Below are 23,451 nucleotides of genomic sequence, written 5' to 3' on the forward strand. Positions count from 1 at the left end.
CCCTGGCAACCACCATTCCACTCTTGTTTTCGGAGTTTGACTTTTTTAGGTTTCACATATAAGTTATATCATATAGTATTCATCGTTTTCTGCCTGACTTACTTCACTTAGGTCCATCCATGTTGTTGCAAATGGCAGGATTTCCTTCTTTTTAAGGATTAAGTAATGTCCACCATTTACATATACCACATCTTCCTTCCTTCCTTCCTTCCTTCCTTCCTTCCTTCCTTCCTTCTTCTTTTCTTTCTTTCTTTTTCTTTCTTTCTTTCTTTCTTTCTTTCTTTCTTTCTTTCTTTCTTTCTTTCTTTCTTTCTGTCTTTTTTAATGATTTTATTTATTTATTCATGAGAGAGAAAGGCAGAGACACAGGCAGAGGGAGAAGCAGGCTCCATGCAGGGAGCCCAAAGTGGGACTTGATCCCGGGTCTCCAGGATCAGGCCCTAGGCCGAAGGCAGTGCTAATCCACTGAGCCACCGGGCTGCCCCCACATCTGCTTTAGATAGGGGATGTTATTGGTGGCAGAACTAGGGATGTTATCGAAGGGGTGGTAGGGATATTATTGAGTAGAAGGCAGAGAAGCTTTTATAAAGAAAGCTTCTTCAGAGAGAAAAAGGTTGGGGTATGGAGGGTACAGGGAGTAGAAGTCAAAAGAAAATACCTGAAAAGATGGGAAAACTTTAAAAGAAAATGTTTACATATATTCCTGGTAGAAATAAAGTTAGCTTTTGATGGAACTCTTTATCATTCAGTTGGCATAGAAACTTTATTTCAGTGACTTCTCATTTTGAATGAGAGCTGTAGCTGCTACTCGGCTTCTGAGACACTCTCCAGAGGGCAATGGAAGATTCTCTTTAGGACACCTGAAGAATAACACACATGATTTTTTTTTTTTTGACTAAGCCTCAAGCTTAGCAGAGGTCTCTACAATCCCTTCTGACTCTGATGGTGCCTGGGAATGTGGACATTATTCTGTGTCGCTCTTGAATAGTAAAACATCATCATTAATTCACATTCTGCACATTTGTAACTTGTGATAAACAAAAACTGAGCTCATGTTTGTCTACAGGTTTGCTCAGCTGATTAATAATGTAAGGCACACTGCAGGGGCAATGCTTACCTCCCGAGTACCGCTAGTTCCAGCAGTTTCGAGGCATCATCACAAACTGCGAAGCTAATTACAAACTGTTCTTCCCTTTCGATTAAAGCATATTCCTCAAGGTCCACTCCTTGGAAGTATTCATAGTATCCTTGTTTATATTTCTGCATATCTGAGAGTGCTGCTAACTGCATCCTTTATAAAGGATGTGGATTTTACCTTAAGAAATTACTGTAGTCTGGTATCTTCCCATAGGTTAGTGAGGATTGCTGTATTTTAAGAGGGTATCTATTCTGCTGTGTAATGAACAATCCTAAAACATAGAAGGTTCAAACAACAACAGTCTTTCATTTTGCTCACAAATCTACAATTTGGGCAGGATTGGGGAGACGTAACTAATCTTTGCTCCACATGGCTGAAGTGACAGTGGCTGCCACTTTCGAGATGGTGCACTCACATGGCTGATAAGTTGTTGCTGGCTACAGGCCTCTCCACAGACTCTTGGGCTTCCTCAAAACATGATGGCTGTGTCCTAAGAGCAAGCATCCCAAGAGAACGAAGTGAGCATTCATGGAACTTTTATGACGAGGCCTCAAGTCATATAGCACCCTTTTTACCTTATGTATTGGTCAAAATCATCACAGAAGCCCATACTGGTTCAAGTAAAGGGACATAAACTCTGCCTTTTTATGGGGGAGTGGCACAGTTCCTGCAGACCATTTGGAATGAGAAATAACTGTTGTGGCCATCTTTGGAACATACAGTCTGCCACATACATGAATTTGAACACGCTATGTTGATTTACAGCTCATTCTCCTGGGAGAGTACTTTGAGACCATGCAAGGGCAAATATGGAATACATTAAAAATAAAAAGGAAGGCAAGAAGTAGAATTGGGTATTGAGTAGAAAGGTTATTGGACATTGAAAATAATCTTTAAGTGTAATGCTCAATAGTTGTGAATACAAAGCACCCCCTCCCAAAATAAATCCTATTTGTTACTCAAAAGAGATCACATATCTTCATGAGATCTGAAACTCCCTCAAATCATTTCCATCTTCCAGAAGAACCATCCCAGTGTTCTCCAGGGTATTTACAAAGGAACAATAAAACATTCATTTCTTTAGCACATTGTAATGAAAACCATCCCCAAGTACTTAGTTTAACTGCTCTGTTTACCATGGGGGTTTCAAATGCCATTAGGACCGTGTTATATTTTTGTTGGTCTGAAGTCATGGGAATAGAAAAAGGTTTTGGGGTTGTTTTTTTTTTTAAACCAAGAGGTAAAACTAGGATAGCACTGGTCCAACCACACCGTCTCAACATTTTGTTAAAGTGCCTTTCATCAATGTTTTGGATGCCTATGTAAATCAGGGAATGGTGGGGAGAAAAAAATCACAAATACTGGTTGTTAAAGCAGCATGGTGTGAAGGGAAACATCTGCTCTTGGTTAAAGTTCTTTAAACTTATGTTCTTTTGCTTCAAACATTTAACTGTGGTGCTGAGATTTGAGTTCCATGAAGACTCTAAAACTGGTATTCCAGAACATTCTCAGGAGTCTTAATAAGCCCTCGAGGTTCTTTGTCTCAGGCCTGCAACTCCAGGGTCACTGGTATTATCGGAGTATAAAACTGAGCTTGTCAACCTCAGCAGTTCCAGGATTCTGAATTCTAGCTGTTTTGTTTCATTTTGTTTTTTAAGGAAATGCATGGTCTTGTGTTAGGTAGTTCCTTTAAAAAAGGAGGCCCCAAGGAATGCCCAGTTAAGAGGCATTTTTTTTTACCTTGATAAGAAGTACTGATATGAACGAATTGTTTATTGTTGTAGATTTTCTTTTACCTGAGGGGAAGATTGACCTGGTTTGTGAAGAGATGGACTAGAAACCGGAAGGCTGCAAATCATTTTATCTTAACGTTGCTTTCTTAGGATGTAGCCCTGGAACTCCATCCCCTTAATTTCTCTAGACTAGGTTTTTTTTCACTGTTAAAAATGAGATGAGTATCAAATGATGTGCAGATTTTCAAAATCTCAATTGACTGTTATTTGCAAAACGTTATTGGCCCCAGATGGATTGTTTCTGAAATTGTAAGAGTCATAGACATTCCACTTAGGAGTAACATCAGATGCTGCAAATTTCATATGTTTCCTATTCTTCCCTTTAATAGACATTTATTGAGGACTTACAAGGTACCAACAAGTGTTTCAGATGCTAGAGACATTGTAGGGAACAAAATAGACAATATTCCTGCCTTCACAGAGTTCTCATTCAACTGGAAAAGACAAGCAATAAGTTAATAAGGACACAGGTGGAAGTAAGTGATATGATGAAAAAAAAAGAAAAAAAAAGTGATATGATGAAAATTAAGGAAAGAGGCATGTTGAAACATGACGAGGTGACCATGACTGGGATTTCAGAGAGGGCCATAAATGGGAAGAGAGGACCCTGGTGGCAAGGAGACACCATGGGGAGTTTAGGTCGAACAGCTTCCCAAACAGAGCAATCTGCTTAGACCCCAAAGGGAATGATCTTTGTTCCGTTTTGTTTTAAAGATTTATTTATTTATTTATTTATTTATTTATTTATTTATTCATTCATTCATTCATTCATTCATTCATTCATTCATTCATAGAGACACACACACAGAGAGAGGCAGAGACATAGAGGGAGAAGCAGGGGAATGAACTTTGAATGATAAAAGAATAAAGGCTCATGAAAGTGGAGGTGCCAGAACAAAGTGTGGGGGAGGCCCTCCAGGAGGAGGATGGCAGCGCGGGCTAGGGGTAGATGGAGGGATTGCAGGTCGGCACAGTGTCCATCCACGGTCGAGATGGAAGGCCTTGAACCTTCCTTGCTGTGACCCTGGATGGGTGGGATGGATTTGACATTGCAAGAGGGGCCAGATTGAGAAAGCCAAGGATGTAATAGCAGTTAAGTGATAGAAGAAGCAGACCACATGTTGGGCAAAGAAGGATGAGAGAGAGCAGTCATTGGAGTCTTTTTTAAAGCAGCTCTCTGGGTCTTCACTGCTGATCACGTTTAACTAGGTGATCATATGCCTCAGTCTCCTTGGACGTTTGCAACTTATCCCTGTCATCTCAGCATTATTATTAACTGTTCTACCTTTGCTTTCAAAAATGTCCTCCTTTGGGTGATTAGCAATTGTTTAACACAGCAGAGGCCTGTGGCGTCTGCCCTTTTAGTTGGCAGATTAATATCTCTACTTTTGGTTTCCCATCTACTTCTCACTCCTATCCTTCCCAGACAGGGGTAGCTCTTAAGACCCTTCTCATAACCTCTGCGGTGACTCTCAGGCCCTCAGCCACTTTTTGCCTCCCGTCTGCTCACTTCTATTACTACCACCTCCACTTCAATTCATACCACATTCTGTGGACACGTTAATTTTCTTTAGGAGAAATCTGATTGTGTCACTGCTATTCTGACACTATGATGGCACCTCGTTACCTACAGAGTAAAAAGTCCAGACTAAAGATTCAACGGTCTTCATGACCTAGCCCTGGTATTTCATAACATAGGTTAGAATATAGGCTATAGTATAGACAGTATAATACTGAACTATATATAATAGGTAGGAACATAGAGTCTGGAACCAAACTGCCTACTTTTGAATCCTACCCACACACACACCAGTTTGTGTGCCCTTGGGCAAGCTGTGCAACCTCTCTGTGCCTCAGTTTTCTAATCTGTAACATGGGGATTAAAAAAATCGATTATTGTTATTATAAGGATTAAATGAGTTAACTCATGTATGGCCCTTAAAGTAGTCTGCAGCACATAGTAAACACTCAATTAATGTAAGCTTTTGTGATCATGGATTTTCTGTGCAGGCATACTGAGCACTTACTCTCCTCTACATAATTTATGACACTTTCTTACCTCTTCATGTTGCTAACCTTTGTTCCAATAATCCAGCTATATGACTTCCATGGGAGCCACCCAGCTCTGTCCTGGCCAGAGCTGATTGGCCCAGAAGTGGACACCTCATTTGAGCTGGACCAATCAGAGCCCTTCTGTGGGATCTTCGGTAGTGTGTAACCAGGAGGTTTGGACATTCTATCTCCAGGGGCTAGGCTGTAAGCAGAAAACTCAGAAGTTGACAATGATCCTATTTCCTGCCACATGGAGAAGATTTTTCCTAAATAAGAAAGAAGAATGATGCTAACAAATAAATAAAAGTAGGGACAAAACTTGGAGAAAGTTTCCTGACTGTGCTGAAGACATTGGCTCCAGGTCTTCCTAAGGTCCAGCTCTGGCCCTACCATATTGTCTCCACTTGGCTGCTACTTGAGATACCATTGAGTCTTTCCTCATATATAGACCTTTCCTTGCTTACTGCCCTTTTGCATCTTTGATTTAGACTTTTGGCAGGCTGGGGTCTTCTAACGGATTGGTTTTCAGGGGGGCACCAATTGAAGATCTTTGAGGAATAGGAGTTAAACAGCACACCTTCTCAGTTCTCCTGATTTAGAACTCCTATGCACTACACTTATAATGAATTATGAAATTATAGGCACACTCTAAATGAAAGAACTAAGTCAATTAACACAGATAATGAGGGCCAATAAAACTCCTTTTATCAGAAATGCCTACCCTGAAGAGAGCTACTAAAGGACGGTCGGTTCTCTACTGCCACCGGGATGCTGGGCTCCATCTCTTCTTTTGTTTTTAAGGGAGTTTGTGGCTTTCCAGTTCTTTCAGCATATTCTGAGCTTCCCACCAAATCACCCCTAATAGTAGAAGAGAACAAAACAGTACCTCTTGGGCACCCCTGGTGCCTCAGCGGTTTAGTGCCGCCTTCAGCCTAAGGGTGTGATCCTGGAAACCCGGGATCGAGTCCACATCAGGCTCCCTGCATGGAGCCTGCTTCTCCTCCTTCTGCCTCTCTCTCTCTCTCTCTCTCTCTCATAAAGAAATAAATAAAATCTTTAAAAAAATTATCTCTTTCCCCCAACCCAAGGTCCACCAGGGATTTAAGGGCAAGCAGTGGCCCTTCAAACTGAGCAATAGACAGTTTGAGAAAGATTGAACATGGTAATTCTTCAAAATCTCTAAATTACCCCTTGACTTGGACCAAAATAAGTTGAGAGCACAGGGATTCCTGTTTGACTCATTATTGTGTTCCATGCTACTTGTGCCTAGCACATAGTAAGGTTTTGAGTTAGGGAATGAATGAATAAATGAGTATTATTAACTCTATTTTATAAATGAGGGAACTGAGGTTCAGTTAGATCCACTGGCTTAACCAGTCACATAGCTAGCAGGTGGCAGAGTTGGGTCCAAGCTGTAGGTCACAGACTTCTTGTCCAGGGCTTATTCTAAGAGCCCCAGTCATTAAAGGAGAAAACCACAATGCCAGCAGGTTTATATGATAATGGCGCTAAACTCTCAACAATGCTTAGTAAAGGTTTCAATTCCTAAAGCTGAATGTTAACACATCAGAACTAAGGGCATCTTCAGACTTGAGCTAAAACCTGTGTTATTTTTGAACCTTTCTTTTCAGATAGCTGTACAAGAGTTTAGGTGACAAAAGATGAGAAGGGTTGTATGCCTCTGATAAAATATTCACCGTAAAGACTCATGTGTAACTGTGCCACTCAGAACAGCATTTTTGTGCCTGTTCTTGACATAAGTGCATGCTTCTGTAGGTTCCTTTTATATTTCGTACATCCCCTAAGACTTTAAAATGTCAGCTGTTGCAGAATGGTGGCCCATGAGTTATGGGGGAGGGTCAGAGTGGGCAGTGGTCTGGGTTAGGGTAAATGTGGGGTGTGTATATGTGTGTGTGAGAGAGAGGTCTTAGTCTTTTCCCTATGTTACAGGCCTCTGGAGTTATTGTTGAAAACTCTGTTTCTATTAGTATTTTATATGATTTATTATGCTCACAATAATATTTATTAATATGTGATGATGGAAATGTTCTATGTCTTCACTGTCCAATAATATGGTCACTAGCCACAAGTGGCTATTGAACACTTGAAATGTAGCTAGTGTGCCTGAGGAACTGAACTTCTGATTTAATTTTATTTGAATTATTTTAAATTTAAATAGTCACACCTGGCTAATAGCTACCATATTGGATGGCCCAGCTCTATATCTTTTAAAAGTCTTTGAGTTTCTGATTTTCCAGCATTAGTTCACTAATAAGTTATGAATTTAATTTTAATTCCATTAATTTAACTTTAATTCCATTAAGTTCATCATAAAATTAGAAACTGCCTATAACTTGTAGAAGTTAACTCTACCAGTTAAGGATTTACCTTCTCCACCTCAAAATGTGGTGGGGCAGTTTCCTTTACCTGGTAACCTTCTTGCCATACTTCAGCCTCTCCTCTGGAACTGTAAGTCAGTGTCAGAATAAATCCCAGTGGTCTTGTTTCTGTTTGGGTCACATGCTCTTTCACTGCCTTTTGGGAGCTCCTGGCCATATCTTCATTTCACACCAAGTCGGGTACAGACTTAAGAGACCTTTATCAGCCTGCCCTGTGCTATCTTATACCCCTTGCTTCCTTTCTCTATTTTCCTTCTGTATTAGTCAAAATTCCCTGGAGGAACAGATCTAATAGGATTATTTTTTTAATATTTTATTTACTTATTCATGAAAGACACACACACAGAGGCAGAGACACAGGCAGAGGGAGAAGCAGTGTCCATGCAGGGAGCCTGATGTGGGACTCGATCACAGGACCCCGGGATCATGCCCTGGGCTAAAGGCAGACGCTAAACTGCTGAGCCACCCAGGGATCCCCTAATAGGATTATTTATCTATTGATTGATCTATCTGTAGGGAGAGATACTGAGATTGGAATTGATTGATTTTTAAGGATTGTGGGAACTAGCAAGTCCAAAACCTGCTGGGCTCTCTGGCCAGCTGGAGGCTCAGGTAAGAGTGAGGCTGCATTGTGAGTCTGAAGGTTGTAAACTCGGGCAGATTTTCTAGGTTGTTGTCTAAAAGCAGAATTCCTTTTTTGGGGAAAACTCCATCTTTGTTCTTAAGGCCTTCCACTGATTGAGTGAGGCCCATCCATATATTTGAAAGCAATCTGCTTTATTTAAAGTCAATTAATTAAGATGTTAATCATGTCTTTAAAATATCTCTATAGAAATGTCTAGACTAGTGTTGACCAAGCAGCTGGTCACCATAGTTTGGCCATTTGACACATAAAATTATCCACAACACCTTTTTCACTGGATTCTGACAAAACAGTCTTCCACTGACTCTGATCCTTCACATATGCCATTTAGTATGGTCCGTGGGAACTGTGATTCCCATTGACCAGTCAGCAGGATCCTATTCTGCTCCTTTCTTCATGTTACACATAGCTTTCATTTTTACAAAATCCAGCCCATGTTCCATTTCTCTATAACTGGTTTCATCCTGCCTGGCTGATACATATACTCTAAAACAGAAACACATGTACTAGACAGAGTGCAGATATCCTCTACTTTTTGAGAGTTCACGTTATGCTACTTCTCTTTTACAAAAACCTACCTTAGTACCTGTTTTCACCAAGTGGGAGAAATCCAATGAGGATTTTTGCTTTTGTGAAAAAAGGCAAAAAGCAAAAATAGCATTCATTGTTTGTTTTGCAGCAAGCCGTCATAGAGGCAGCACATACACCAAGCAGCAATAGTGGCCCCCCCCCCAATCTCCTTCCCCAGGAACTATACTCAACATCTCAGCCTCCAGCCTCCATAACTTTGATCTGTGTCTGTGAGCATCTGTGCTTTATCTTGATTTATTTTGTGCATCTGTTAGCAAAACGTTTCCTAAGGTATCAGAAAAGCTTAAGAGAGATTATTTTTTGGGTCTGGGTCTGCTCAAGATTTTTTCCATAGAAACTAATGGTAATTGCTTCTTCATTTTGTGCCATTTTGGCTGACAAAAATTTTCATAGGAACACACTACTTTCAGATAGTAGAAAAAACCTGTATATATCTTTAGCAGCAGGTATTCATTTTGGAAGTAGAGTAACAGACAACACATCTTAGATTTTCTGGGACTGTTCCAATGTCATGTTGTGATTTTTCAGGAAAGTGATTCTTTAAAAATATAACCAGGAGTACCTGTGTGGCTCAGTCGATTGAGCATCTGCCTTTGGCTCAGGTCATGATCTTCAAGTCCTGGGATCAAGTCCTGCATTGGGCTCCTGCTCAGTGGGGAGCCTGCTTCTCCCTCTCTCTCTGCCCCTCTGCCCCCTGGCTCATGTTCTCTGTCTCTGTCTCTCTCTCTCTCAAATAATATCTTTAAAAAGAATAAAAATGTGTATAACCAAAGAAGCTCTAAGTTTTTATAATGAGTAAAGACTTTATAGAAATAAATTTTTTATTTTTATTTTTATTTTTTTTAGATTTTTATTTATTTATGATGGTCACACAGAGAGAGAGAGGCAGAGACACAGGCAGAGGGAGAGGGAGAAGCAGGCTCCATGCACCGGGAGCCTGACGTGGGATTCGATCCCGGGTCTCCAGGATCGCGCCCTGGGCCAAAGGCAGGCGCCAAACTGTTGCGCCACCCAGGGATCCCAGAAATAAATTTTTTTAAAAAGATTTATTTATTTATTCATGAGAGACATAGAGAAGCAGAGGGAGAAGCAGGCAGGCTTTCTGCAGGAGCCCGATGTGGGACTTGATCCCAGAACCCCAGGATCACGCCCTGAGCCAAAGGCAGATGCTCAACTGCTAAGCCACCCAGGCGTCCCAGAAATAAATTTTTTGAAGAGAAAAATATCTTTCTCACATTATAATCTCTGATTTTTAGGTTGGGAAAATAAAGTTACTATGAAATTTGTGTTTACTCATTACAGAGCAGTTGAATGAAGTCTCAGATCAGTTGAAAGTGGTCTTACTTAATTTTTGCTGCCTAAGCTAGCAGTGTTACTCCTGGAAGTGCCAGGGGTGTGGTGGTTTTTAAATGTAGCAGAAATGAGAGGGTGGGTGCAGGTGTATTTCAGTTTAAACTGGTATCATACTGAGCATCTTGGGACAGGCTAGATTACACAAAATAGAAAGAGTGGTACCACTGAAGGAGCATCAGGTTGGATTTAGGATACTGAGCTGAATCTGGACTTTGCCTGTGATTAGCTGTGGGTAGTTTGACCAGCCCTGTATAGTTTGACCAGTGTAGTTAGCTCTGGGTAGTTTGACCAGAACCAGTTTCCTCTTCTGTAAGGTATTATTTGGGGCCTAAGATCCTGCATATTAAAGTTCTTTGTGGAAAAGTTATACAATGTTAAGAGTTGCTCTTTTAATAATCACAGTCATTAGAGAAATTTTATAGGCACGCATGTGAGAGTCTGCAGGGAATTCCATAACAAGGTGACCTGGGTGTCTGTGATTTGGTCTTCCACATTGATTTAACTCCATGCTCATGAGGACTTGGAGGAATGGCAGTGTCTAGCAGCAATGAGACCGAAGTAAATTGATCTTAGATGTATGGAGAATGAGGAAGGGATTCCAGAAACACTGAGGGATAAATCTGTCAGGATGTGGTGAGCTGATAACACAGGGTTAGAGAAAGGCAAGAGCTAAGGAAGAAGCCTGTGGCTCTAGTTTGAGAAACAAGGACAATGGTGGACCTAGCAGCTCTGATCATCAGTCATATAGGTTTGAACTTCAGAGGAAAGTCACAGCTGGGGAGTCCGAATTTGGGAATAATTAACATATGACTAGTGGCCAAACCCACATGAGGAGAAGAGGTCACCACAAGGGATGTAGAGTGAGGAGACTGGGTGACTGAGGGTGAACCCTGACAAATGGCATCCAGTGCCTGCCATTAATACGCTCAAGAGATTTTCTCCATAAAGGTTATGAATGAACAAATGAATAAAAGAGTGCATGATAAACAAACAGGGATCAGTTTAACAAACACGGTCAAATGACTTTAAGAGAGAAAAAGAGAAAAGCAAGTGCTGTACTAGAGTTAGAAGAGTCAGGGCCCTTAGGGTCTAGCCAAATATCGATCTTTATAAAATCTAAATGGAGTTCCTCTGGTTAAAAAGGACTACTACTCCCCCTTTCTGGTAAACAATTTGGCAGCCTGTATCAAGCCTTTGAAAAGTTAATATCCCTTGACCCATTAATTCCTCTTCCAGGAATCCACCCGAAGAAAGTAAGGAGAGCTGCAAAGATTTATGCACCAAGATGTTTCATATTCCTGAGACATGAGTTTCTCTGGAAGGGTTGGGGTGGGGGCAAGAGGAAGTCATTTAACCTTGGCATCTTTTTAAAAGTTTCAATACTGTATAATACAATGGTGCAGGATACAAATTTCTCATTAATGTTTAAGATAAAAGGTGAGCATTCAAAGGAATCTTGTGCTTTGCCCTCAGACCTCCATCCTCTGTTTTTGGAGTTACTACAGTAGGAAAGTTGGTTATGCTGGCCTGCAGGGTGAAGTCACAGCCTTTGTTGGCATGGGCATTCAGTGACATCCACGATATGGCCCTTCTGATTTCCAGTTCGCCCCTACACCTAGCTTGTCCTGTCACGATCCAGAAATATTCATAAAAGATACTTCAATACATCAGGCTATTGCAAACCATCACGTTTTTACCCATGACGATCCTTCTTTCTCTTTACCTGCATTGCCATTCTCCCTTTTTTTCACCTGTCTGGAGAACTCCTATTCATCCTTCAAACCTCAGATTTGCTCCCTAAATAGGTTTTGCCTAGCACAGTATTTTGGGGAAAATTTTTTTTAAATTTTTATTTATTTATGGTAGTCACAGAGAGAGAGAGAGAGAGAGAGAGAGAGAGAGAGAGAGGCAGAGACATAGGCAGAGGGAGAAGCAGGCTCCATGCACCAGGAGCCCGACGTGGGATTCGATCCTGGGTCTCCAGGATCGCGCCCTGGGCCAAAGGCAGGCGCTAAACCGCTGCACCACCCAGGGATCCCCCCCCAAATTTTTTTTTTAATTTGAATGTGTACAATGAGGCATACATACTCCAATTTTATCACACTCCTTACCTCTTCCTGTTATATTACATTATTTTATTTGTTATAGCCCTGACCTGTCAGAAACATTTTGACCTCCCCTTTAGGCAAGAATAATCATTGTCATTTCTATGCCTTTATATCCATTACTATATTTGTCATTCTCAATGAGAAATTTTTGGAATGTTTACTTTTTTTCAGTTATAAAAGTAATATGCATACTCATTAGATAAATTTTGAAAAATCATAGTAATAGAAATATTACATAGCTGTCATGATACTGTGTCTATGAATTTATAATCTTGATTTTTAAATAAAATATTACAAAGTAAGCATTTTTGTGGCATATTAATGTAGTTGTTTTTAAAGTCTGTGTACAATAATTGGCTGAATCTTAAGATTTGAGATTCCTATTTTATACCCCCAGCACCTAGATACAGTGTTGGTCTGGGCCAGTGTAGGGACTTAATACAGTTTGTTGAATTCGGGAGCTGAAAAATTAATTGGCTTCATCCCTACCTTCACTCATTACTCACTCATTATTTATTGTACCCATTCATTCATTCATTCAGTTCATTCATTCATTCATTCATTCATTCCACAGATACTTACTAAGTACTTACTGTATGTCAGACATTATCCTAACACCAGGCACACAGCAGCGCACAAAATTCTGCCTTTGTGAAATGTGCATTCTCAAATTTGGGGTGCATTGGAATCACCTGGAAGGCTTGCTAAAACACAAGTGTCTGGGCCCAACAGTCATGATCATGTCATGATCCAGAAATACAGTATGCCAGGCAAAACCTATTTGGGGATCAAATCTGAAGGAGGTTTTGATTCCGGGTTTCTGAGTCAGTAAGACCTGAAAATTTGCATTTCTAACAACTTCCCAGGTGATGCTGGTGTTGCTAATAAGGGACTCCACTTTGGGAACCCCTGGCATAGAAGACAAGTTTGAGGTGCAGTAGCACCAAGGAATACGGTTGCCCAGTTAGCTGTGGGAATGCATGTCTGATTAATGCAAAGCTCTCCAATTTCAAGTCTCAGTAAGGAAGGAGAGGACTGGAATAGTGCCCTGTGTCCAGATTTGTCACCTCCTTACTCTGGATGACTGTCAGCAGTCTCTGCAGGGTCACAGAAGCCTGGGACCGACAAGGAGGGGGGTAGAGCAATGGTAACAGTCAGGACTACCTTCTCTGTGCCTCTCCTTCAGCACACCTGCCATATGCGATGTCTGATTTTCAGAGCAACTGCAAGAGAAGTATGATTTCCCCATATTGCGGGTGAGAAAACTGAACCGTAGAAAGTTATGTAACATACTCTGGTATCAGAGTCACACGTCTGGAGCTCCAAGCCAGGCCTTCCTGCCTTCCAGCCCCATGACTCAGGTTGAGACTGGCCTGGGGTCGAGCCCTTGGTGGGACCAGCTTTTAAAAATGCTTCAGCCGTCAGAGGTGTTTTGTCTGCAGTGAGACCCCTGTCACGTGGGCCAGATGTGAGCGGGCCAAGTGCCGGCAGCGTACCTGTCCCTGCAGTGCCACAGCAAGCGGAGAGGCTCAGGTTTGCAGCTGGTGAAGGAGAAAGCCACACTGGAGTGTAGGGGCCTGACAGCTGAAACAGGTCTGCAGCTTGGGGGGAGATAGCTCACTGTCCTTCCCGTAGGAGCTACATCTGGAAATTATTAACGGTATTTTCTCACCTATGAAAATTTGTGGCTAGTTAGGTTTCGTTTACTTTTAGTACAGGTTTAGTGCCTTGAGAATTTGCCTAACGTATTTGAAACTTTAAAAAGCCAGTTTCCAGACCCCTTCTGAAGAAGTGTAAGCAAGTAATTTGTGAAATAACTTGACAAATTTCAACAATTTAAGATTAGAAAAAGCCACCCCTGGCCACTGTGGTGGGAATTGGAGAAGTTAGTGGTAATGTGGCCCAGTTCCCCGGCACTGACACATGTCAGCGTGCTGCCATCTGCCACAGCTGTCCACAGAGACCTGGGTCACCTCGCTTCAGCTCCACACAGAAGGACCTTCAAAGATCTGTGCTTTAGCCTAATGTCCTCACCTTTTATCAAGGGTTAAGAATACCTAAGTGATGTGAGAAAAATATCTCTTCATTTTCTATAAAACTAAGGAAGACATGTCTTACTCCATGACTCTACAAGAGTCCTACAATGAACTTCTCGGTTCCTTACCAGCAAATTATACTTCTCTCTTGGGGAGCTGGCATGTTTCCTCATTTCATTTGAGGATTGTAAAATCCATTGCTTTGCCTGTGTCACCAGGAAGCTCAGAGCTCTGCTTTGTATGCAGGAGCTTCCCTTAACCTAAGGTACTTTGACAATCATTATCTCCCACTCTTTTCTTTTAAAACTCTTGTTACCTGTGTCTTCTTTCAGAAGCTTTCCAAAACAATTTATAAAAGTGAGTATCGCAGATTTGTAGGTGAAAAATTTTCAGAATGGAAAGGGGTCTGTTTAGTGGACCCCTTTTGTTCAATTTTTGAAGAGTGGATTGAGCCAACCATGGGCATATGTTTGGACACATATATGTCCAAGAACACGTATGTGCTTGATGATGCTTTGAGAGCTGTCCACTTGGTCATGTGGTTGAGAGAATGAACTTGGGCCTGACTCATACCTCACTTTGAACTTTAGCTACTTGCTGCTTGCTTTATGACTTTAATGCCTCTGGGCCTCAGCATCCTCATCTGAAATGAAGATGATGATACAATGTGGGGTCTTGGAAGGATTACACAGAACAATTTATGTAAAATGCCTAGTACAGTGCATTGGACACAGTAAGTCTACACTAGCTGGTGATTCCTCCTGTTGTCATTATTTCTAGCATGGGTTAGACTTTATAGAAATACTGTACTGTACATTTGTAACTGCTCTATATTGCTTTCCAGAATGTGCAGTGTTGAACTAAAATGACCTTTGGCTTAAAATTATGCTGGTTCATCCAAGGAGGGCTGTCATGGCTTGCTTGTCCCTTAGAGAGAGTAGCTCCATGCTGGCGTTTCTTACCAATTCTCAAATAAGGGTGGATGATTGCTGCAGAAGCCTCAAGATTTTCTGAGGTCATCCACTCAGGTTGGTGACTAAGACTCATACAACCCTGAGGTCCTCACTTCCTGATTTATCTGTAAAGTGACCTGAGCATCCTTGCCCAGGAAGTCCCCTAAAGCTGATTTCCTACTTTGGACTGGCTCTTGCTTAATTTTATTAGGCTACTACTTTGCATTTTTCTTTCACTTATGACTATTAAATAGCCTGGGGGTATTCGTCCGGGAGGGGAGAGTTAAAGTGCCTCAATACTCTGTGTGGCCATTAGCCATGCCCCATCTCGTGGGCTCAGGAAGTCAGAAGCAAGCTACCTGTTACCAAGGTTAGAGGGTATGTACCATAGCTTGGAGAGTCATGAGTCTGCCCAAGCAATGCCTGTGGACCCAGCATCGTTTTCAGGTGCCTTTGGCTTAGGCGGAGAGCACCTCCAAGCAGGTCCCCATCAGATTTCCCCGCCCTGGGGAACGTGCGCATCAGCTTTCACATAGTGGTGCTTCTCCCCACTCCCGCCCTGCTCTGCCAAAACAACTGTTTAAAAGAGGAAGCTCTTTGGGTCATAAAATATCATCTGGTAGTTGGTATATGGTTATATAGACATGCTGGATTATACAGTAGCCTCATTGGCAGGAAGTAGGTAATTCATCAGAAAAAAAATAACGAAAAAAATAAACTCTTACCAAAATGAACTTCCTCTTTCAAACTCTTTGTTCCAGCCCATCCTTTAGAACCTTCTTGTAGCCTCTTAGAAAAAAGAATAACCAGAAGGGACTCGTGCAGTATTTCAAAGAGAGGTCATCTCAGCCCTGTCTAGCCACATGCCTCGTAGTTAAAAAGAGCAAGCCCCATGCTGTCTGTCCCCAGTGGGGCCAAGGTTAGGGTGTGGCCACCACGCCACCACCTAGAGGGAACATGGAGCGTCTGAGAGATTTCATCTTCAAACTGAAATACCCACAGATGCCTTCAGTAAGGTGTTTTTGGATGTTGTACATACTCCGCTTTGATAGAACATCCTATTCAATCGGTTCCCTTCATTTTGTTCACAGATCCAGGATGCTGCAAGTCAGGGCCTGAAGTTTGTCGGTGTCATACCTCAGTACGGTTGCCCTGCGAAGCCAGCAGCCAGCAGCCCCCCAGCAGACACCAGAGATGCGGAAAAGGATCCTGGCAGGTGTGGGGATGATGAGAACCCGGGTGCACCAGCAGGGACCCACAACAGCCAGGAGCCAGGCCAGGGCCCCGCAGGGGAGACGCCCGTTGCTGAGCAGCCCAGCTTGTCCTCAGGAGATGGGGATGGTGCAGCATTGTCACCACATGGGGTGAACAAGACTTTGGATGGGCCGGATGGTGACCTGTTGGAAGTGCATGAGGAGCCACTTTCGGGAAGTAAGTATGTCCACACAGGGACTCTTGACCCACTTAAAGAGAGGCTAACAGCTTTCCAGTAATTCCCATGGCATTTTAGGAAAAAGAAATAGAATGAGAGTGTACAGACGGCTGTCTATCCAACAGGAGAAACTTGATTTTTCTGGGCCTCCTGACTGATTGCTTTTGGGGTTTTGACTTCCGAGAGCACAACCACATGAAATTGACTTGCAGTTGCTCCAACATGTCACATTGGAAGTGGATTCTAGAACCTGAGGGATCTTTATCCCCACACTCTTGCACTGACCTTGAATTAGTTCGCTCTTAGCATAGGAAGCGTTAACATGCTGGGCACCAATGCAGAACCTATGCTCCACTTTTGGTCCGCTTATTTTGAATATCTGCCTAAAGAAAGAAATCAAGAAAGCCATTTGAGGACAAATTGTGCAGGAAACTGGTGATTCAACTCACTAGGCTGTAAACAACCAGATTTCAGGGAGTGTGTGTAGTTGACAAATCAGCACTGTGGAGAGAACACTGCCAAGGAGAGGCCACCAATATGTGAATCCTCTTAATCACATTGTAACGGCCATTAGAGCATGCACTTTAGGTTGGCAATTTCAAATAACAATACAACAGTGATGATAGTAGCCAACATTATATTGATACTTCCTGTGTACCGGGCCCTGCACCAGTAAGCATTTTACATGACTGATCTCTTAGTTCTCCCTGTGATGTGGGTCAGCTGTGGTATCACTGCCCATTTTACAGCTGAGTAAACAGAGGTTAGAGAGTAAATCTTCACCCACGCTGGAAACTGGCAGATCTGGTCTGTGAGCCCCCACTGCCTTAACGGCCATCCCATTTCACCTCTCTGCTCAGTCTCCCCTGTGTGATGCTCTCATAGAGTAATAAGATCGACGGAGGCTCTCAGTTTATGGTGAGTGACGTTTCACTCCATTTCCCTGTAATTCCCTTTCCTCTTCTTTCTCCAAGAAATCTAGTGTCCAGCCATTTCCTGAGAGCCAGGCGCTCACATGAGTTTTGTGGTCTTTTCCAAGCCTTTGGAAGGTGCACAAGTAACAAGACTGCGAGGAGACCCCCAGGCCTTGGAGGCCTTTCTCCTTAGCCTTAACCTTCCTGGTTAATGTTATGATTCATTTACTGATTCTTGAAATTAGATTATCTACCTATCTCTATCCATCTATCTATCTACTATCTATCTATCTATTTATTTGACCAGGAGGAAGAGCAGAGGGAGAGGGACAAGCAGATTTCTTACTGAGCATGGAGCCCCACCCCGGGCTTGCTCCCACGACCCTAAGATCATGGCTTGAACCGAGATCAAGAGTCGGTTGCTTAACTGAATGAGCCAGCCAGGCATCCCAAAATTAGCCTCTTATTAATGATTAGGAACAGTTTATGCTTTGAGAATAGAAAAGAAGGTAGAACAGTTTCTTTTATTATATTAGGTCAGTAGTTCTAAAAAGAAAATTGTGGGATGGTTCATTCTGGGCTTATTTGCAAAGTTAACTTAGAGGGATTAAGTTACTACCTCCATTCTGGGATATATTATGATTGTTATTTAATCAAGGTCTAGATCCTAAAGTGGGGCTCTTCATTTATGGGGCATTTCATGCAGATTGAGGTAGACTTCTGGTCCCTCCAGAGTAGCTGAGACCCTGTGTGCATCTCCTGATGAATGTCAAAGTCTTATTCCAGAAACCTCCATCTTCTCAGTGGTGTTGGGCTGGATGTGTTGCTCTGAATCTCTGATAGGAAGACAGGCTTCCTTGGAGGAACATACCAGGGTGAGGGTTCAGGGCAGGCACAGGCCCTTCAGGAGAAAAGGACAGGAATCTTGAGAGGCAGGTAGCACTATGGTAAGAACCTAGATTCCAGGGAACCTGGGTGACTCATTCAGTTAAGCATTTGACATCAGCTCAGATCATGATCCTGGGGTCCTGGGATCGAGCCCCACATCGGACTCCCCTGCTTCACCCTCTCCCTCTGACTCTCCTCCCTGCTCATGTTCTCTCTCTCTCTCTCTCAAATAAATAAACAAATAATCTTTTAGAATCTAGACTTCACTTACATTCCATTTGTCACCTTCCACCTAGGCAGTCTTGGGCACAATACCCTCCTGTGCCTCGGTTTCTTACCCTGGAAAATAGAAATGGAGCAATAGTTTCTTGTTGGAATGTTAAATGAGATGTACATTTAAAACAGTTACCATTGCCTGACTCTGAATGTGAACTGTTATTTTTGGCGTACAGGCTCAGTAGCCCTGCCTACTGACCTCTACTCCTGCACAGAACCCTGGTTTTGAGAAAGGAGACACTTAATACTGAAATACCCCTCGGGACTTTTCTGGTATTTCCTGCTCCAGAATCCACCTTTCTCCCAGACTGCTTCCAGACCTCCTGCCCTAGGACCATTTCCCCCACATGCTGCCCTGGGGCTATTTGCCTCTCTCACCCAGAGACTCCCCTCCATTGCTGTACACACAGAGAGTCCTCAACAGCCGAGGTGTCTTGGCCTGTGTCTCATTTCTTCAGAGTCTCTGTTCTCTCCTAACAAACCAGATCCTGCTGAGGAGTAATGCGTTAATGTGTGTCTGGAGGTGGTCGGCCCAATAGTGGATGGGAATTTCGGCCGTGGAGGATGTTATAATACCCACGTTAATCTCACCCAGTGGGCAAGCTGGCTGGCTGTTGTTTACACACAGCCCCTATCTCTCTGCTAGGAGGCCACGGGTCTCTGAAATTTTGGCAGCTCTCTGCCATCCTTTATTCCTTGTTGTGTGGCAAAATGAGCCTTTGGACTTTTTTTATCAGCTAATGAACACACAGGCATGCTGGTGCACCTACATGGCCTTGTGGGGGATGAATAGACAACAGTTCGTGATGGTGGTAACCCTGGCTGAGCCTGTCTAGGTTCTGCCGATGTGCCATCTTGATGGTGCCTCACAACAGCTTTATGGTGGCCGATGTTATGATTAAGCCCATTTCACAGATAAGGAAAGTCACCTTCCATGCCCTCATGTAGTGAAGTTTAATCTCATAGCTTGAGCATCCAGCCTCCCTGAAGGCCGGACATGCAGGAACCCTGTCAGCATTGGTCATGGCCTTCACCTGACCCGGGCTTCTCTCCTAAATCTTTTCCCTGAGAAGTCTTGCCATTTCCTTACACCACCAACCTGCCCCGGCATCCTCTCAGTCTCCCCTCCCCGCTGCTTGCTCAGCTTTCAGCTTGCCTTTCTCTCAGGGCCCCCTAAGGAGGGTGAAGTGTTTTTACTCCTCTTTCTGCCAGGTGGGTTTAAATAGGCAATCACAGCAAGACAATTAAAAAAAAATCCAGAGGGAGTCTCCCTCTTTCCCCCTCCTTCTCCGCGTTTAATTTATTTCCTTTATAGGAGGCCTAGGGGAGCCAGGTCTAGGCTGCAACTGCTCACATAGGGCTTGCCAGCAGATTCACCATCCAGACCCAAGGCAGGCGGGTCCTCCTCATCCCCATGGGCTCTTGAACTGCCTCTCTGGTCTGGAGGTTATGCCCCCTTGCCCATGCAGGTCCCTCTGGAGACCCATCATACAGTTCTCTTCCTGATCCTCGCCTTATTTCCTGGTCCTGGAGCATTTTCTGAGGGTTTCATGTCCTTGCTGTGCAGAGATCTCCTGACCTGGTGCTGGGACAGCCCCATGCCTCCCCCCAGACGCTGCACTTCCCGTGCTTGCCCCTGCCTTACGGTGAACACATGGCACCCCAGCAGCTCTGCTCACAGGAGCATGAATGGCCCCTTGTGATGCATTTCTGTCGATGGGGAGCATGCTTGCTTCATCTGTAATGAACAGGCCAGGTGGGGAAGGCCAGTGCAGTGGAAGGTCAGGAAGGTGTCCCCCGATGCCAACCTGTCACCTCTCCCCTCGCCTCCAACATTCCTCTCTGTCCTTCCCTCTTTGTCTCTGTTGCTACATCTTGAGTCAGAGAAACATGGAGGCCACACAAATTCAGATTGTTCTCACTGTCACTGAAATAATGATAAAACATCTTCTAAGCACTGCCCTTCTTATCCTGTGCCTCGTCACTCAAAAATGCTGAGAAATGCCAGCCAGAAATCCGAGCCAGTGACCTCAATTGTATTTCTCAGCTGAGGGGATTTTTTTTTTTAGGAGGCCTCCCTGGCAGCCAGCTCACTGTGTGGAGGGGGCGAGGAGGTATCCTCTGGAGTCTGGCCTTTCTGATGTCTGGCCCCTTCCTGGGCTGGGCCAGCGCCCTCCCCTCACTGTGCCCCCAGGATGGTTCTTCCCTGTGGCTCTGCCTCTTCCCAGACCTGCCACCTGCCACCATCTTTTTGGCCTTTCACTCAGTCCATTAACAACGAGCTATTGAGCTCCCTCCCCACCCGTGGTCAGCAGCTCCTGCTTTCTGTGTACTGATGAAATGAGCCTCTTGTTAGATTTGGAAACAACCCAAGGTTTGGGGTTTTAAAGACTCTTGGCTTTGCCACTTTCCAGCTTGTGATGTCTGGGGGATCCACTTGAGGTTTCTGGGCATAGAAGTGATGCAGCCCCTTGCTTGCAGGCTGGGAGAGCCACATGAGGTGGTGGAGGTGGAAGTGCCCGTGGCTGCTGCCATCCTTGCCAGGGGCTTCCCATAGAGGGCTGTGCAAGGTTTCCTTGGCGTGCAGGGTTTCCCCTACTTTGTCCTCACAAATAGCCCCCATCCAGGCCCAGAGCTGCCCCGCTGGTAGTACCCGGCCTTGACAGAAGTCTGCAGCAGTGTCTCGCCAAGTCAGGAATCTGGATGGGCTCCAAGCCTTTCTGCCCTCTTGTCCCACCATAGAGCCCACAGCCCTGCTCTCTGATGCAGACCTTTCATCTTAGCCCCTTTGCCTGGGACCTCAGCAGACCTTAGCCCGCTCTCAGTCCAGCTATGAGGTCAAGTCTGACGCCTACTTGTTTCTCCCTCCTCCCCTCCACCCCCCCAACCCGGCCAACTGGCCAGCCTCCTCCTCCTCCTCCCACTCTGGCCCTTGGAGCCCCCATGCTTTAGCCAGACTCTGAACTCTCTCTTCCCTCCAGCCCAGAGGTCTCTTGGAACACCAGGACCCAGCCAGCTTGCCGCTACCTGCCAGTCACAGGCTCTCTGGGGCCATACTTACAGGCGGACTGCAGACTTCATCCCATGCCCAAACCCCCACTGCCTGGCATGGACCTCAGACCTTTCCTTCCTGTTCCCGAGGAGCTGAGCGAGGCCTCAGTGACCTGGCTGTCAGGCTGGCAGCACCCAGTAGGCCCCATGCCATCTGCCTCCTTCCCTGGCTTGCTGACCTTGTTTGGCTCAGGTCGATCCAGCGAACGTGTACGTATCCTCCATCATATTACAGCGGCTTTTCTGCACACAGGGGATCTACAAAGCACATAGCAAGGCCCCTTGAGTCAGGAAGAAAGAGAAAGACAAGACAAATAACACAAGGCAAGACAGTCTTGGCTCCTTGAGTGCTCTGTCCGTCCCAGTTCTTCAGCTGTTCTCAGAACATTCTCAGAAACAATGTCTTCCCCCCTCCTTTGGGACTTTCTGTCCCATGTCTGGAAAAATCTTCCAGCTGGGGTCATGGCAGAGTCACAGAGCAGCTGAGAAAATTTAAACAAACTTTGGGACTCCTTTTTGGAACCCTTGGTGCCCGCTCATGTGATGATGTGTGTTGGAGAATCAGAATATTAAAACATCAAAGAGCATCGTTTGGGGATAGTTTCTCTTGGCGGGCTTCCATGTGAGTAGTGAGAGGATTGTGGCCACGGATAGAGCGGGAGGAGAGAGTTAACTTAAGGGTTACGCATCCAACATCAAGTTTCTCCCAATATTTCATTGCTACTAATGCGTTGGATGCTCTCAGTCCAGCACCATTTCCTTCCCTTCCGGAAAAATGTTTTTCTGTCTCTAGCTTCAGCCCTCCTCCCTGGGGAGGACCCCATGGGAGAGCAGGGGCACTGTCAGCACCATGCTGCCTACCTTGTGGAGGACAGTCTCTGTCTTCCCTTCACCCCACATCTGGCACCCTCCCTTCCCCTTTTGGCCTTCCCCTTTTTCTGTTCCATTACGCATTTGGGAAAGTTGTGTTTCTGTCGTGCCATGAGTGGGGAATCCTTCGGTGTGATGAAGTGTTGTCATGTATTTTTGGACTTTGGCCACCGTCAAATTCTCCACTCGCCTCTCCCATGTAGAGGCTGTGATTTTTCTTTTTAATCTATTTGCGTTTAGGGGCACCAGGGTAGCTCAGTGGTTGAGCCTTTGGCTCATGTCGTGATCCCTGGCTCCTGGAATCGAGTCCCACATTGGGCTCCCTGTGGGGACCCCGCTTCTCCCTCTGCCTATGTCTCTGCCTCTCTCCCTGTGTCTCCCTCATGAGTAAATAAATAAAATCTTTATATTAAAAAAATCTCTATATGTGTTTGTGCTTGACCGTAGCACACCATGGTAGTTGGTACTCTGGGCCACCCTGGGATCACCTGAGGACAGTTTTCTTAGCCTCTGTCTGCAGATGTTCTCTGGAATGGGGACACGCCCCAGTAGGCCAGACACTCCCAGAGAATTCAGACCTCAGGAGTGGCCCTCAATCCCTGAGGATAAATGCCCTGGCTTCCCTGCCCCTTGGTAAGGCAGTCTGAGGTGTGTTCTACACAGTGCCTCAGGGGCTCCTGTTAACTGAACCCCTGTAGCTATAGCAGTAACCTGCTCATGAAGGCACCCTTCACAGGCTTTCTTCTCTTGCTTATTTCCTACCCCTGCTCCCTTGCTCTGTTTCCTGGGACTACTTCCCAAATGAATTACTGGCACTCAAAAACTTACAGGGTTTGGTTTGGAAGAAATCTAGATGAAGTCAGGAAAAAAGCATTGCTTATCCTCGTCTTTAGTAGCCGTGGCTTTTATTTGAACCCCTAGCACCTAGGACTGGAGAATCATATAGTTCACATC

General features: G+C 44.3%; 1 protein-coding gene and 1 long non-coding RNA gene across 2 annotated transcripts in view; one reads left to right on the top strand and one right to left on the bottom strand.

Moving 5' to 3' along the window:
* The window catches only part of RFTN1 (raftlin, lipid raft linker 1), a 199,230-nt gene that overhangs the window by 122,689 nt on the left and 53,090 nt on the right, over nucleotides 1-23,451 (top strand). Inside the window, exon 5 of the mRNA XM_072726795.1 lies at nucleotides 16,158-16,497. Within this exon, the coding sequence (XP_072582896.1) occupies nucleotides 16,158-16,497 (340 nt within the window). The remainder of the gene's footprint in view (nucleotides 1-16,157; nucleotides 16,498-23,451) is intronic.
* Nucleotides 738-21,937, bottom strand: LOC140594455 (uncharacterized). The gene is made up of 5 exons (XR_011995258.1): nucleotides 21,807-21,937; nucleotides 18,572-18,639; nucleotides 16,784-16,881; nucleotides 1,554-1,628; nucleotides 738-860 (listed from the first exon to the last, which is right to left on the bottom strand). It is a non-coding gene; the product is annotated as an uncharacterized lncRNA (long non-coding RNA).

This window comes from Vulpes vulpes, chromosome 11 (genome assembly GCF_048418805.1).
Source record: "Vulpes vulpes isolate BD-2025 chromosome 11, VulVul3, whole genome shotgun sequence".
NCBI lineage: Eukaryota > Metazoa > Chordata > Mammalia > Carnivora > Canidae > Vulpes > Vulpes vulpes.